Genomic DNA, 18,067 nt, shown 5'->3' with positions numbered 1-18,067 from the left:
CTTTCTTTTACGCAACAAGAATGACCTGTTTTTCAACCAAGTTGTGACTTGCAATGAAAAGTGGGGTCTTTATGACAATCGGTGATGCTCAGCTCAGTGGTTAGACATCGACAAAACTCCACAACACTTCCCAAAGCCTAAGTTGCACCAAAAGAAAGTCATGCTGACTGATGGTCTACAACCGATCTCATCCATTAGTTTTTTGGAATGTAGGCGAAACCATTTCGGCAAAGATGTACTCTCAACAAATGGATAAAATGCATCACCAACTTCGACAACACCAAGCATTAGTCAACAAAAAAGGCCCAATTATCCTCACGACAATGCTCGACTGCACATTGCTAAACTGACCCTGTAAAAATTGAACGAATTGGGCTATGAAACTGCTTCATCTGCCATACTCTCCGGACTTCTCATCTACCAACTAAAACTTTTTCAAGAAACTCAACAACTTTGTATGTAAAAATACTTCAAAAACCTAAGCGACATCAAAAACGCCTTCCGTGATTTCATCGCCACCAGAACGCAAGATTTTTACATTACTGGCATAAATACACTTGTTTTGCATTGGCAAAAGTGTACTTATTCTGATGATGCTTTTTTCGATCAACAAATTTTTGTTTGAGCCAAGATATGTTCATTTGAATGTAAAAGTTAAAAACCACAAGAATTTTCTTGTCAACTTCATACAAACTTCTAGCTGCCAACCTCTAGAGCCAGCAGTTAATAATGGACACTAACTCAATATAGGTATCTGAAACACAAAGGTTTCTATGCTGCTTACTTGCCATAAGTATAGTTATTTTTGATAGATTGTGAGAATTAAATTCTTGTGACCGAACTATATACAATAAGTACTTACTTATTTTGGACTATTAAAATAATTTTTATCCATTTATTTATTTTTTTTTTAGTTACCGCTTATATTTGAATTCATGGTCAGGACTAAAATTGGGTGACAATTTGGGGAATATCAAGTGCTGTATGTGTTCCCCATTGTTTCCAGTTGTCCTGCAGAAAAGTAGTAAACTTGCACCTCTTCTCTTACATTATCCAATAATCATTCAAATTGAATGGCTACATTTTAGGAAGACACCATGGTCTTTTGATTTTGCTGTTTTAATTGTTTATCTCTAGAAGAGACTCTTTTTGTTAACCCATCATTGGATGACATATCAGTTTGAAATAACATTTTCGCTGATTTCTTTTGCTTAAATATTTTTATCACTTAACATGCAACTTGAATAAATTTAAGAATATTTCTTTTTACTGATTTAGTGTTGAATGAATCAAACTTCCTGTGCCAAATGTTTTATATTCCTTAGTTTGAAATACTATTTTCATCAACCTGTCAAGCGCAAGTCTGAAATAGCCCTTTCGTCAGTCTGTCACACGCAAGTTTTAAGTGGTCTTTCTTAAGTAATGCACAAGTTGTGACATGATTCTTTTTTGAAGGTCTGTCATGTGCAAGCATGAAATTACCTTTTTGTCAGTCAGTAAAGGGAAAGCTTAAAATTGCATTTTTGTTGATCTATCACATGCAAGTTTGAATAATATTTGCATGACTGAACGTGTAGATTGAACTGACATATCTTAAGTATATCCATCTTCAGTTTGAAAGTGTGAGTAAAGCCATAAACCAATGTTTGTTGCATATAAAAATAAAATGTTTGTTGCATATAAAAATAAAATGTTTGTTGCATATAAAAATAAAATGTCTGTTGCATATAAAAATAAAATGTCTGTTGCATATAAAAATAAAATGTCTGTTGCATATAAAAATAAAATGTCTGTTGCATATAAAAATAAAATGTCTGTTGCATATAAAAATAAAATGTCTGTTGCATATAAAAATAAAATGTTTGTTGCATATAAAAATAAAATGTCTGTTGCATATAAAAATAAAATGTCTGTTGCATATAAAAATAAAATGTCTGTTGCATATAAAAATAAAATGTCTGTTGCATATAAAAATAAAATGTCTGTTGCATATAAAAATAAAATGTCTGTTGCATATAAAAATAAAATGTCTGTTGCATATAAAAATAAAATGTCTGTTGCATATAAAAATAAAATGTCTGTTGCATATAAAAATAAAATGTCTGTTGCATATAAAAATAAAATGTCTGTTGCATATAAAAATAAAATGTTTGTTGTATATAAAAATAAAATGTCTGTTGCATATAAAAATAAAATGTTTGTTGTATATAAAAATAAAATGTCTGTTGCATATAAAAATAAAATGTTTGTTGCATATAAAAATAAAATGTTTGTTGCATATAAAAATAAAATGTCTGTTGCATATAAAAATAAAATGTTTGTTGCATATAAAAATAAAATGTCTGTTGCATATAAAAATAAAATGTCTGTTGCATATAAAAATAAAATGTCTGTTGCATATAAAAATAAAATGTCTGTTGCATATAAAAATAAAATGTCTGTTGCATATAAAAATAAAATGTCTGTTGCATATAAAAATAAAATGTCTGTTGCATATAAAAATAAAATGTTTGTTGCATATAAAAATAAAATGTCTGTTGCATATAAAAATAAAATGTCTGTTGCATATAAAAATAAAATGTTTGTTGCATATAAAAATAAAATGTCTGTTGCATATAAAAATAAAATGTCTGTTGCATATAAAAATAAAATGTCTGTTGCATATAAAAATAAAAATGTCTGTTGCATATAAAAATAAAATGTCTGTTGCATATAAAAATAAAATGTCTGTTGCATATAAAAATAAAATGTCTGTTGCATATAAAAATAAAATGTCTGTTGCATATAAAAATAAAATGTTTGTTGCATATAAAAATAAACTGTATTTAATAAAAGCCATTTCAAACTAATGTAAACACTAAAACTAAATAAACTAAATGTAAACACTGACTTAGTTGACCTCTTTTTTAAATGAACGGACACATAAATCACATGATAATGTTTTCTTACTTTTCCTCCCATAAAAGCAATAAGTTTATGCAAACATTTCTATTCTGCCGAGTCAGATTTACGCAAAATAAGCTTTTATGAACATTTGAGATTGTGCATGTAAAGATAGAGTTTATTCAGCACACATAACTAAGAAATAGTTTGGAAAAGAATTTTTTTTTATTTTTCAAGCACCACAAGCAATTACATATATAGGGTGGAATAATAAAATTGTCACAAAAAAAGACAACATGATTCCATTTCCATTTCATGAAAACCAATTTTTTTTATTTTTGTTGCTGACCAGCCACTAGTTGGGCAGTTGTGTATAAATCCCAAGAGCGATAAGAGCCTTCTATCATGTCTGAAAGTGACACACTGTTCAACATGTGAAATCAGAGATGTGCCGCTGTACAACTCATGCTCTCGACCAATCCAAGTTATGACAACAGGACCATTGCCAGCATCCTCAAAATGCATGGCTGGATTGCCATGAATAACAGGGACGTTCCAAGAATAAAAAAAAAAAAGTTTCCAGCCACGGTTATGGTCTTTGGTATGAGGGCTACATCATGCCACCTCACATCTTCGAAGTTAGCTTTAAAGTCAACACCAAATTGTACCTGGCGCTTGTGGAATTGGGGTGATTGAGGCTGAAGGCAGTGGCGACATTGAATAGATGTCAGTTCTACTACATCATCAAGTTGCTTCGGCCTAACGTTCACAGGAAACAGGAGTTGAAAAAATTACACTGAGAGCATTGCCAGGACCACTGCGAAACAGGTAGGTTCTCTCTATCGTGCTAGAAAGCTACTAATGCCCGAAAGTATCCTGTACCTCTATAAGGCCACCATTCGCCCATGTATGGAGTATTGTTGTCATATTTGGACTGGTGCATCTGCTACTAGTCTCTCATTACTAGACAGGGTTCAAAAGAGAATCGTCAACCTAATAGGTCCTGAACTGTCATCTAAGTTTCAGCCTCTGTCCCATCAACGAAATGTAGCATCCCTCTGCCTGTTCTACAAATTCTTAAATGGTGAATGCTCTGACGAACTGCAAACACTTGTACCTCCCTTGACGTAAATACCCCTGACAAACCCAACAAGCAGCAAAATCCCACCCCTTCACAGTTGAGATCCCTAGATGTAAGAGAGCCTTTTACTCCAGGAGTTTCTTCCCCAGAACTGCTGGAACTTTGGAATTCCCTTCAGAATTCCTGCTTCTCAAACTGTACTGACATGCAGAAGTTCAAGTGTAACGTGAACCGACATCTTGCTGCCCAACTCCCCACATAGTACCCCCCTGTAGCTTATGTCCCTGATAGTAGCCCCCTACATCAAAGTGGCAATGTGCCTTGTTTGGGGTGAAATTGTAATAAAGTAAAAAAAACTTGAACTGATTGTTTTTCAATAAACGATTTAAAATAAAGCTGTAGTGTCATTTTCTTTAGGTTGACAACTTTATCGTTTTACCATGTACTAAAGTATTTGTTTGTTTTGCACTGACTATAGTTCAATTTTATAAGATTCTTTTCTGTTTATGAATTTTTGAGATGAAGATTGATTATTCCTATTATTTGAATTCTTCGGACTACTAATCACATATTGTTTTAGTCAATGTAACTTTGGGCCTTCTTCAGATGTACTTTGCCGAACTCTGAAATCTTTTTGTTGAACTTGGAATTTTTAATGCAATACTTCAATTAATCAACATTCCAGATTGTTCGTTCTGTCAGCCAAGACTGGGGAAGAGTTCTAAGTAATTCAGAATCGTATTTGGAGTTTTGCCCAGTAATATAGATGAAAATATTTACTTGTTTTGCATTAATTATAGTTAAATTTTATTGAATTTTTTTATGTTTCTGAACTTTTTTAGATGGTAATCAATTTGATTGTAAAAAAATGGGTGATTTCACGGCCGGTTATGATGACAATAAAAGCATTTCAAGTGTGAAATATTTGTTGATCCTCATTCAATCCCGGGCAAGATCGGGTCCCCTGCTAGTTTATACTAAACGCCTAAATGTGAGTTAATAAACGTTTACTTTGTTTCCTAAATATATGCTAAAACTACTATTCATTTTACTCAGATTTCCTCCAAGGATTCATAAAGTGACAAATCTGTTAATATATTATTCACGTATAACTAACAATAAGTCTTTTTACCTCTATAGTATTCTTATTATTATCCTTTATTATTCATATATACAAGTAGAAACCTACTATTTAGCCATCTAATTTACATGTGTGCTTGTGGTGTGTGCAGACATGTGTAAACACATTAGATGGTCATGCTGAAAAAAGTTAGTTTCTCTAAATACTAAAAAACATGAAAAAATACTAGAGAATGCAATCAGAATTGGTATTGTAACAGAATTGGGAATTTAGTAAGGAATAGGTAATTGTATCGCAATCGGGGGAAAATATTGAAATCGTCGCATCACTAATACTGACAGAACAACAACATGCTATTCCCATGGATTAAATAAACAGTTTCATTCGAAATTCCATGCAGATTCTGTACTTTATCTTTATTTTCATGGCAACTGCCTGTCTGAGCTCCAATCTATGGTCCCCCCCCTTGCCAAACTTTCATGAAAAACACTTGTGTAGCTGAAACCACTTTCCCCCACTCTTTATCTGTGCCTAAACTTAAATGTAGATTTCATGAACAAAGTTTCTTTCTTAGAACTACTCACCTGTGAAACTGTTCTGTTTGCCTGCTTTCCAGCTCACTACAATATAGTCGTCTTCAAATCCAACGTAAACAAATTCTTGATGAACCGTCCCATTAACTAATCCAATTTACCAAATTTCCACTACTAATGATTACTCCGATATTTTTACAATGTTAACTTGTGGCCTCTGGGCCTTGAGAAGAGGTGACTCCTTTGTAAATGATCAAAAAAAAAGAAAAGGGATCCCAAAGTTCGATATACCTGAAGGAGGTTACATCAACCAAAACGTTGTGAAAATAACATTAAAAAAAAAAAAATGAGAACATTAGTTCAAATAATCCAAATAATATAAATAATTCTTGCTCCAAAAATTCAGAAATGTAAAAGAGTTAATGAAGAGTCAAAAAATAATACATAGATAGTTAAGATATAGTGTTTTATTCAGTTAATTACAAACTAGTGAGACCTGATCCTTCATATATAATATATTGATGGCATTCTGTGCACGTTCAACTTAAATGGAAACGCCCTGATATTATTGTAGCTCTTTTGTTAAAACTGTAAAAGTATTTATCTAAGCTAACAGGGAAGCCTGGCATAGTCCGGTCATAAAATACACTTAAATATGATATTTTAATTTATGCAGATTTCATATATATTATTATAGAGTCAATTTTATATGGAGTCTTACATATTATAAAGTTGTGATTTCAAAAATAAAAAATATATTCACATGTGTTGGGTGCATCAGCTTGAATCGAAACTGAAACTTGTGAAGAATTCTTGATAACATTATTTATTACAAGAACTGGAAGGTCATAAAAATTAAACGACAGTTACTCAGAAGAAAAAAGATGTAAGCGTGTCACAGAAAATAACACACACACTATCGTATTTATATATAGATCACAGTTAACTGGAATCATTAAAACAGATGGAAGTGTTTGTACATGAATGAAAAGAGAGTGACAGAGAAAGAAGCTTTAAATGAAAAAAGTTGTCCATTTTCCTTGTCTTCCTCTGAGATTAACGTTTAATAAAATTTATGTCGAGAAAAATTCAGCTCCCCAAAAGAGCCATCTGGATGTGACCAAAAATTGCCACATTTCAGAAATTTTTGATTTTTGTATTCAAACTATGAAACAACACTCTATAGTCATGCAGCGCAACAACTAAAGTGCTAAAAGGTTACTCACGCTTGAGAGTATCCTGTATCTCTGCAAGACCATGGTTTGCTCATGCATGGAGTATTGTTGCCACATCTGGGCTGATGCATCTGCCACTAATCTCTCGCTCCTAGACAGGGTTCAAAAAAGAGACGCCAACCTAATAAGTTTTGAACTATGAACTAAACTCCAACCTCTGTCCCACTACTGAAACGTGGCATCCTTGTGCCTATTTTACAAGTATTTCACTGGCAAGTGCTCTGATGAACTCCGAGCATCAGTAACCCCACGATGACAACACCCTCAACAACCCTGACAAGCAGCAAAATCTCGCCCCTACATTGTAGAGATCCCTAGATGTCGTAAAGCCTTCTACTTAAATAACTTTTTCCCTCAGACTGCTGCACTTTGGAATTCCCTCCAGGCCTCTGCTTCCCTGACATGCAGAAATTCAAATGTAATGTGAATAAACATCTCGCTGCTCAACTCCATAAATATTATCCTGCAAATCTGGTTCCAAATAGTAGCCCCTCATGACTAAGTGGCGATGTACCTTGTTAGCGGTGAAATGACAATAAAAAAAAAGATTAAATCTTCATTAATCTGATACTAAGAAAATAATTAAAAATGACTAAACTTTTACCAGTTCATGGCTGATGGAATGAAAACAATCTACTCCTATGGATTAACTAAAGGGTCCTATGCAAGATTTTCTAGAGATTTTTCGACGATGAGGGGAGTTAGATACTCACTATAAACTGATCCTATGTGAGAATCATAAATGAATCTGACCTTTGAGTTAGGATCAAACTGTAATATTTGTTCTATTATTAGTCAGAAGGGAAAAATCCTTCTAGATCAAGGCAATTTTTATAATTAACATGAAGAATACCCGTCCCAGAACAGGTAAAACTAATTCCACAGAACAGCACCATTTCATGACCTCTTATGAAGATTAAATTAAGATGTAATGTCTATAATCCTTATTCCAATTTTGTTCAAAATCCGTTACATGATTTTGAGTCTAGAAAACGTAATAAAATTTAAGGTTCAAGCTTAATAGGTCTTAAGTAATTCAGGGAATATTAATAATAGTTTGTGTTTAGTGGCTTTACATCAAATTTAATGCTAATCTGAAATATTTTATTATTGGATTTCTTCTTGAAATGAGTCATTTGTGTATTTCATTTATTTATTTTATTTATTTATTTATTTATTTATTTGCGGACTATTATCCTCATCTTTATCGTTGTTGTTTCACAACGTTTCAGCAAACTATTCTTCTGCCCTTGATCAGGTGGTTAACAGCGACAGGATAGGAATGCTGAATCTTCAACCGTATCTTCATTAATTACTGCCTTCCATAGTTGTTGTTGTTGTATCAACTCGTTTTGGCCAACTAATCCTCTGGCCGGTTTTGGGTAGGATTGAACAGTTAACAACCTAACTAAGGCCAGAGAAGTAGTTGGTTGAAATGTCATGAAACAGCAACTATAAGACGAGGATAAGAGTCCGCAAACAACTAAATAAAATATACTAATCTGAAATATTTAAATTTGTCTTAAACCCTTTTAACACAAAAATAAAAAAAAAACACTGCTGTCAGTCTCCAAAGCTTTACCCTTCCTGGAGCCACATTATTGGCAAGAATTTTTACTAATACCCAAATCGGAGTTACACATGAAAAACAAGTGTTTGGCTGGTGTTGTTTTTCTTATATTTTATTTGTTTTCTCTATTCTTTTCAACTTGAGCCGATCCTTTTTTTTTTTTCTTTTTAAGAACATCTGTAACGCCCTACGGTCCCAGCATGTGATCAAGCCAAGCCCAACATCAATAACGCAGTGTGGGAGGACACTTTATTGACCGCAGATGACTCCTGAACATTTGTGAACCTCAATACCGTAACTCATATAGGACGAGGAGATCATGAAGGGAGACACAAAGAGAAACTCCTATACAGAGAGATTTTACTTTTAATTTTTAAACACTTGAAGATAGTGTCCCGTAGGCATTCAAATACACTGAACTGTAAAATTTCAGTAGATTTTACTGAAACTTTCTTGCTAAACTGATATTGCAACAAACATCATATTTGATATGAATCAAGAGAGCGACACGCGCAATATGCCATGTCGTAATGAACCGCAGATTTATGGGCATCTAATTTTCATTATTATCCTTAAAAGTGAGAAGCTTATGTGATCACAATTCAATAACAGTTTAGGGTTAGGGTACATTAAACTCGTTTATGAAACTAGAGTGACATATGTAATTCATAATACATCAAAAGAACTTATTAAATTTATATGTCCTATGAAAGTGATATGCTCTATGAAAAGTATATATTCGTTTGAAGTAGTTGAGTGGTCTTGGTTACAGCATTAGAAGTAATGATCTCGTATTAATTTCCTTATAGAATGAGTGATGCTTTTGACGTCTGTCCCAGGCAGTTCTATCAGTTAGTATTTATGGCTTAATCAGCCAATCATATTCTTGTATGGAGGAAGAACCCGGTTGTACTCATATTCATTACATCTTATAGTAAACAATATATATAAAGATTACTTCCCTTTGGGCTACAACATAGTCACCTTCAAATCCAATGAAAACAAATACTTATCCTACACCATCTTCATAAGTAAACAATTTCGGATCAAGAAAAGAATAAGAAAATCAATCAAAAAAACAAAAGGACAAATTTCGATCGACACTAGTTTGACCTTGACTTTCGCATACACACATGGCCTCTGTAGATAAATATGAAAGAATAGACGATTTTAGCAACCAAGATTTATTTTTTTTTTTATGTAGAATGTATTTTTTTTTTTATATTTTACAAACCTTTAATAAAACGATTTAAACCAAACTTTTCCAATCTACAATGTTCTATTTTGGGAGGAAATACGCAATTTTATTTACAAATCTTCTCATAAATTATTAAAAAAAAAAAAAAAAGAAAAAAAAAAGACTTTGGGAGTTCGCTTGCCTCCCCACAAGGGCAGAGTTAAATACAAGGAAATGTTTTAATGCAAGAAACAAAACATTTAAACAAAATACATTTAAATAAATGGATATTTTAATTTTTTTTTAAAGAAATAAAAATATAAATCCAGAGTGCCTCATTGTGGGGAACTTGTTCCTTCTCAAGAAAGACACCGTGGGTTAAGAATAGTGGATTTATCCTTATTTAAAAAGTAAAATGTCGGCAACTAAAAAGCTTAGTTTAAATAGTTTTATTTAGTATAGGAGCAAAATGAGATAGAGTACCAACTAATGACTTACCTATATAAAGTTGCTTTTTAGGAGTATTTGGGTTTCTTTTTGGAGCTTATGTCAAAGGATACTTAAATCTAAGGGAGATAACCAGCATAAACATAGCAAAATAAGCATATTTTGCAAGGTAAAATTTGGGACGCTTATTAATTATCATACACAAAACAAAAAGCAAACAACCTCTTACAATGAAACGATGGTAATTAATTAAAAACAAAAATTAAATAAACTTGTTAACAAAGATTTAAAAAAAACTTCTTTAAAAGGAGATTTTAAAGTATTTAAACCGTCAATTTAATTTTTTTTAACGAAAATAAAAAATTAAAAAGTAAGAAATTTGTTTTTCTTTATTTTAGGTAATCAAATATTCTGACTAAGATAAATATTCGTTTTTTTGTTTCTCTTAAGGGAAGCAGTTTTCATTGGCTAATTGGAGAACAATTTGATTGTTATTGACATTTTAAATACTTCAAAATCTCATTCAAAAAAGTTTTAATCATCCTGACGCTGACCGATTACCTAAAATAAAGAAAAACAAATTTTTTTTTTTTCGTTAAATTAACAATTTTATTTAATTTTCGTTTTTTATTAATTACCATCATTTCAAACAAGTTTATTTAATTTTTGTTGTTGATTAATTAATATCGTTACATTGTAACAGGTTGTTTACTTTTGTTTTGTGTAATACGTTAATTAATAATTTATTTTGTTACTTAACATTGTTATATTTTAAGTTCGTTGATTAACTTGGGTTTTTTTTTGTTGTTGAATTTTCCGGGACTAACTTCACCCAATGCTTGCAGGTATACTATTATATCTTATATAGTATTCGTGTATTTTTTTTACTGCTTTGGCAATTTCTGAGACTAACCGCATTCAGATATAGTTTGATCGCTAACTTGTTTCCTTTTCGTAAACTGACTGCTTCAGCAATATTATTTGAATTTATTTATGTAGCTCCTCCTGTTAATGGTGCTTGTCCTTCTTATGCTCTGGATTGGCTAGCAGTGATCTCCTATCCCCACCCCCTTAGGGGTCACGTGTATTAAACTATAAAAACCTTGAGAGATCTTGCTTCATCCTCTTTTTCAACCCCAGCTAGAGATTGGAACTTCCAGTGTGCCCACAATGGCAGTCACTGAAGGCCACCCCACTTCTGTTTCACGTTACCCTTTGAATATTGTCTTCTTCTCGGACATCCGAAGATGGCGGTGAGAAGTCAGCATTCAATTCTATTATATGACGAAGCAGAACTGTTAACCATCCACACGAAAGGAGACAAAATTGTGGGATGAGACCATCTGTTATCCGAACTCAGATAAGTTCTAGTGAATCAGGTTTCGCAAATCCTTAATCATCTTCATCATTGTGTACAATAGTCCGTTTTTTCACTTTGCATTATATTTCATTTTACTCACCCAGTAAAATTGCTTGAATATCAAGTGTTTGGTCGTTTTCTCTTCTTTCAAACTGTCGTCACATTTCTGATAAGAACTTTTCTGATGATTTGTTGTTGCACTCTCACGTGCGAGAATTGAACTTTAATCCCAACAATATCTGGAACTCGGCTACAATAACCGTTTAATCAGTTCTTTTTTTTAATTATTTTTTTTCATTTAACATTCTTTCATTGTTCTGATTATTTCAACGTCCCAAATTATATCTTGCAAAATATGCTTATTTTTGCTATATCTATGCTGGTTATCTCCTTTAGATTTAAGTATCGGTTGACATAAGCACCCTGTTTCGAATAAATGTTCATTCCATGTATTCTCTATTGTTTTCACTGGTTGCCATGTTTGTTTTTGCATGTGTAGGTGTCTATTGAACCAAGGAATGTGCACAGAATTTCAAACAGAACCCTTTATTTAATCCATGGGGCAGCATGCTCTCAGTCTGTGAGCTATGAGAAAATAAAAGTTCACAATTGTATTTTCAGTTGCACACACTGAGAATTGAACCTGCAACCTTCAGAAAAAGGTCACTTTCACAACTGAATTTTTCCAAATACTCTAACAGCACGACAGGTCGTTGTGAACAATTCTAGTATTGTAATAAACCCACCGAAACACATGTAGAGGGAGATCAGAGATGCGCCACTGTACAACTCATGCTCTCTACTGATCCAAGTTATGACAACAGGACCATTGCCAGCACCCTCAAAATGCAAATAACAGGGACCTCAAAATGCAGATAACAGGGACATGCCCAGGGTGATGAAAACAAAGTTTGCGGCTATGATTATGGTCTTTGTTGTGGTTTTAAGTGAGGGCCACATCATGCAACCTCACATCTTCAAATCAACACCAAAGTGTACCCGGATGTGCTGAAGTGTGTGGCGATCCCCTAGTACAATCAGGTGGGCGCTGGCAGACCATGAGTGTGGCAGCAGGACTAGGTGCCTGCTTACAAGTCCAAAGACACCCAGAAGGAGTGCTACGACTTTGTACCCTTCTCTCATTGGCCCCCTCCTACGCCAATCTGAATCCGCTGGACTACTTCGTTAGATCATATGTTGAGAACATCACAAACATGACCTCCCACAACACCAAAACCAGCCTGATCACTGCCATTTTCTGAGCTCCCGCAGGCGCTTATGGAAAAGGCTGTCTCCCAGTTCCGGACCCGTATCATGGTGGTGATTGAGACTAAAGGATGAATAGATGTCAGCTCTACTACATAATCAAGTTACCTGAATTGATTTTTTTCAATAAACGTTTTAAAATAAAGTTGTAATGTTGTTTTCTTTAGGGCGACAATTTTATCATTCCACCCTGTATTATATATATATATATATATATATATAAATAAATTTCTACCTACTTATTACTATATATATTATCTATTATTTATAATTAATGGTTCCCATAGTGTTGAATTCTCTACTAGGTCTACTTAGTAATTGATCATCACTTGACAAATGTGCTGCTTTATTGAGTCATTTCACTCTCCATTGTTTTTTTTTACTTCACCTCATAAAAGGTAGATGGTTTCCCTTTTCCCTCCATATATGGTCAGCCATACCAGATTTTTCAATCTCTCCATATATTACCGCTTTTCAATGTTCTTCACGCAAGGTCGGAGGTTATATTGACTGAAACGTTATGAAAATGACACTCAAGAGAACATTAGGACAAAAATCAAAATAATACAAATGACCAATCCTTATTTCCAAAATTCAGAAACGTAATATCAAATAGATGTCTTTGGATCTTTTGTTTGTATTATATATATATATATATATATATATATATTAGTAGAAATGGTAATTAGTAAAAACCTGAAAAAAGTGCTCAATACTGTTGTAGAGCAAATACGCGTTTTATTTTTTATTACCGTTTTTTTTCTGTTCAGTTACATTTTTGTTTCAGCTACGCGACTGTTTTTTGGCCGTCATGTAGCCTTTTTCTAGAAAAAGGACTTCTTTTCCGCAAAGTCTGAGGAGGCTACATAACGGCCAAAAAAACGGTCGCGTAGCTGAAACAAAAATGTAACTGAAAAAAAAAATAAAATAAAAAAATAAAATAAAATAAAACGCATATATATATATATATATATATAGTATTTCAAAACATTATGTTGTATTATTGATTTAAATCAAGTAACCCATTTTTTAAGGTAACAGAGTGATAACTAAAAGAAAACGTTCACATTTATTCTTTTAGTTATAAATGTAAATCTTGTTATAGCTCTCCTCCTTTTTTTTCTTTGTGTTATTAAGTTACATTGGTGCGGCTCATCATTTGGATTTTACGTTTCTGCCTAAAACTAGATTGATGAAACCCCACCCAACACACCTCCAAGGTTTCTCTTACATTCAGCTTCCAATGTAACAGGTAGAATTAATTAAACTGATGGAATAAAATGAGCCAGTATTTAGATAGTAAACTTTAAAAAAAAAAAACTCAAATTTTTATTTACCAAGGATGTTCCAAACTACTTCCGGCACTGCCAATCCCATCTTGAGGTACAGAATTATTGGTAAGTATCTCCTGGCGGCCATATCCATGATGCATCCTTTCATACTGATATGAATGGCACTCACAGAGAGGCAAATACTCAGCGGAATTAAAACCAAACTGCCAACATAGTATCTCCAAACCAGGTGGCACTCACTGAGCTGGACTTTCTCCTTGTGATCATAAAACACAATAGCAATAGCTATTAGCCTGCAACAAAAAAATGAAATATTTATATATTATTAAAACTTATCGTATTTTTTTAGGGTCTGTTCGTATGCAAATAGAAACGGGATTGGCTAACAAAAAAGGAATAGAAAGAGTACTCATTACTAAGGTTGTAGATTTTACAATGTCAATACCTGAATTTGAATTTTACATAAATCTAACTTCTTTTTTAACTGAACCCGTTTCTAAATTTAAAGAAATCGATATAACATTGATGTTAATTTTTTTTTATCAAATTACTTTCCATAATCCGTAAAAAGATACACATAAAGAGTATTAGTGTTAAAATGCTTTTGACTACTAATGAGGGTAGATATTTAGATTGATGCCCACATCACCAATACTTGACGCAAGGTCGAGAAAGTGGGAGAATAGGCAAGCTCCCCTAAAGGAGAGCCACTCTTGCCTCAACAAAAATTGCGTGGACACACCCATCAGCATTCCCCGGTCGGGCGCCTCAGGCGACAAGCAATAAACTTGCCCCACCCGAAAGCTGGGTGGCAAAGCCTGGGAGGGTGAACCTCCTGGGTGATACCCAAGTGGTGTATCTCAGTCCGACAGGTACTGAGCCGATTCCCGGCGCCGCACCTGTCGGGCTGAGTGTCAAGAAGAGATCCTTGATGTGTACTCTATCCTGTCTCCCTACAGCCAAAGCTGCTAAGAGACCATCCTCACTACTAATGAGGGTATGGCACCAATGATTTCGACAATTGTTTTTATAATCACCGTTATAATAACCGACCAATCAGAAGCTTCAAAATTTACTATAAAAAATGTCGAATTTTGGATTCACTTAGTTTACCGTCGTCTATCACAAACCTGCATTTGATTCTTCGCCGCCATCTTAGTTACTAGGAATTATTTAACACTCAAGATTGAAACTGCATTTGATTCTTTGCCGATTTTATTTACTGCTGCCATCTTTGTTCAACATAATGTCTCAACACTTAACAATTAGTTCAAAACAAATTTTTGCTTAAAACCATAATTTCTTAATATTTTCTGCTAATAAGAATATTAAATACATTCATCGTAGTTAGTTACTCTTTCATTTAAATATTAGGTAACATATTTTTCAACAACATTTCAAATATTGTTTTCATACTAGCTATAAAGCTGTAGAAGCTAAGTAAAGATGAAAATTGACATACCCAGTTACCATACTAACATTGTTAAAAAAGTGGATATAAACTAGTATAATACATAAAATTAACTTGTCGGATTTTCAGAGTGTCATTGATTACAACTTTTTAAGGACTATTTTTACCTTATCACTTTCACAGCATCAGTTACTGGTTAATAAAAAAAAACAGAAAAATTTTATATTTTTCTATGAATGCTAGCTTTCAGATAACCAATTCTATTTGTTTTTAATAAATATTAACCTATTTATTTCATAAAATTAATTGCATATCTTATTAGGTAGAATAATTTCTTTTCTAGAATCTATCTATGCTAGTATCTTACTTAAATGTTGCAAACGGCCTTCAAAGTTCTTTAAGATTTCTGTATTCTAATGGTAGAATTGATCCAATTACATTAATTACAAATACATATTTTATTTACATTCATTAGAAACTTTTGATTTTCAAAAAGTTCAAAGAAAAAAGATATTAGAATATTAGTAAAAAAGGAGATAATAGACTTTGTCCAGTATACTGAAAAAAAAACTACAGTAATTTAAAACATAGACGTTAAAAGATCAGGCACATGCAGTATTTTTATTTTTAAATAACCATTTACTTAAAATTTCTAATTTGTTGTCAAAACTTTCCTGTACAAGCTGGAAATTAGAAATTTTAAATAAATAAATATTTAAAAACAAAACATCTGGGAAGGATAAGCTGCTAGAAGCAGCTTATCCCACCTTGACAGAGTTCAAAATAGACTTCGTAGCTTAGTGAGGGGGGGGCGCCTTTTCTCTTACTTACAACCTCTTTCCCACAGAAGAGACGTTGCGAGCCTGTCTCTGCTTTATCATTATTTTCATGGCAAGTGCTCATCTGAGCTCCAATCTATAGCACCCCCGCCATCAAACTTTCACAAAAAAAAAACTCGTCTTCTGAAACCACTATCAGTAACATCCATTTTATCTGTGGCTAAATCTAAACGTAGATTCCATGAACAAAATTTCTTTATTAAAACTGCACGCCTGTGGAACTCTCTTCCGTTTGCTTGCTTTCCAGCTGACTACAATTTGATTGTAAACAAGTTCTTGATGAACCGACCCCTAAGTAATCCAATTTACAAATTTTCACTACTTACGATTACTATGCTATAATCCCATTGACTACACCCATTAACCCTTATCCTCAAGAGGCCTCCGGGTATTGATAAGTGGTGACTTCTATGTAAAACATAAAAACAAAAAATACTGCATGTGTCTGATCTTTTAATCATTATCTCTTAAATTTGATTTTTCATCATGCTTATGAACTGTGGATTTCTATAAATTTTAAATTTATAGTAGCTACATTACTTGCATTATGTGTTTTGTAAACAACTGTTATAGGCCGGTAGGCATGTAGAAGTTTAGGAGAGTTGCAATAATTACTGGTTTTATGCATAGGTTTGTAAGTGAGTTTCTATTGCTGACGATGTACGGGTGTGATGATTTGTGTGTGATTTTCCTTAAACATGAAATAAAAACTAAAAGTAAACAAAATATGAATTTTTTAAATTTGAAGAAAATTAAAACAAAAAAAATGAAACGAGAATTCTCAATAACTGGATAAGATATATATATATATATATATATATATATATATATATATATATATATATATATATATATATTACTTGTTTATTGTTATATAAAACATGCTCACATCCCGCTGCTACAAATAGCCACTTGTTTCAATCAAACAACAGATATCATCAGGCAGCGACTTGACTATTCAAAAGTTCAATGAATAATAGGTTATTCATTGAATTTTTGAATAGTCAAGTCGCTGCCTGATGATATCTGTTGTTTGATTGAAACAAGTGGCTATTTGTAGCAGCGGGATGTGAGCATGTTTATATAACAATAAACAAGTATTATCAGCTCTTTTTATTGAGCACTATCTAACAACCTCGTTGAATTCATTAGTCCATTACTTTTGAATATAAAAAAACCCGAGTAATATATATATATATATATATATATATATATATATATATATTAAGGGAGATACATGTAAACTATCAGCATATCGTTTCTTTAAATACTTCTCATGTTTTCATTTATTTTATAAATAGTTAATTTCCATGGTAAGTGCTCATCTGGGCTTCAATCTATGGTCCCCATTGCCAAACTTTTACAAAAAAACATTAGCTACAGCCACCAACAACAATTTCTCCCAATATTTTTGCCTAAATCTAAATGCCGATTCCATGAACAAAGCTTCTTCCCTAGATCTTCCCGGCTGTGGAATTCTGTTCTGCTGGCCTGATTTCTAGCTGACTATAACATGGTCGTCTTCAAGTTCAAGAGGAACTTGTTCCTGTTGAGCCGTCTCTTTAAATAATCAACTTATACCCAATTTCCAACACTAACGATTACTATGCTGTTGCGATAACTCTTATACATATTAACTCATCCTCGAATAGCCTCTGGGCCTTGATAATCGATGACTCCCTAGTAAAAAAAAAGTTTACCATTGCTTAAAAGTTGTTTTTTTTAATAATTAAACTGTAGCAACATTAGAGTATGCTGTAAGAAAACGATTATTTCATTTAAAAGGCTTTAATATTTTAGAAAATTGCTAGCATTAGTGGCAGTGTTAAGAAAAATTCACTGAAAACGTTGATATCAGATTTAGATGATAAAAACCTTATTTCTAATTTTGA

The 18,067-nt window shown here is 32.8% G+C and overlaps 1 protein-coding gene across 1 annotated transcript in view; it reads right to left on the bottom strand.

Moving 5' to 3' along the window:
• The window catches only part of LOC145246576 (diacylglycerol lipase-beta-like), a 138,684-nt gene that overhangs the window by 64,997 nt on the left and 55,620 nt on the right, over window positions 1–18,067 (bottom strand). Inside the window, exon 2 of the mRNA XM_080108187.1 lies at window positions 13,971–14,218. Within this exon, the coding sequence (XP_079964313.1) occupies window positions 13,971–14,218 (248 nt within the window). The remainder of the gene's footprint in view (window positions 1–13,970; window positions 14,219–18,067) is intronic.

The sequence above is a fragment of the Euprymna scolopes genome, chromosome 24 (genome assembly GCF_053919585.1).
Source record: "Euprymna scolopes isolate OS-2025 chromosome 24, ASM5391958v1, whole genome shotgun sequence".
NCBI lineage: Eukaryota > Metazoa > Mollusca > Cephalopoda > Sepiida > Sepiolidae > Euprymna > Euprymna scolopes.
The sequence above is the reverse complement of the archived record's forward strand: the minus strand, read 5'-3'. Positions and strand labels throughout refer to the sequence as shown.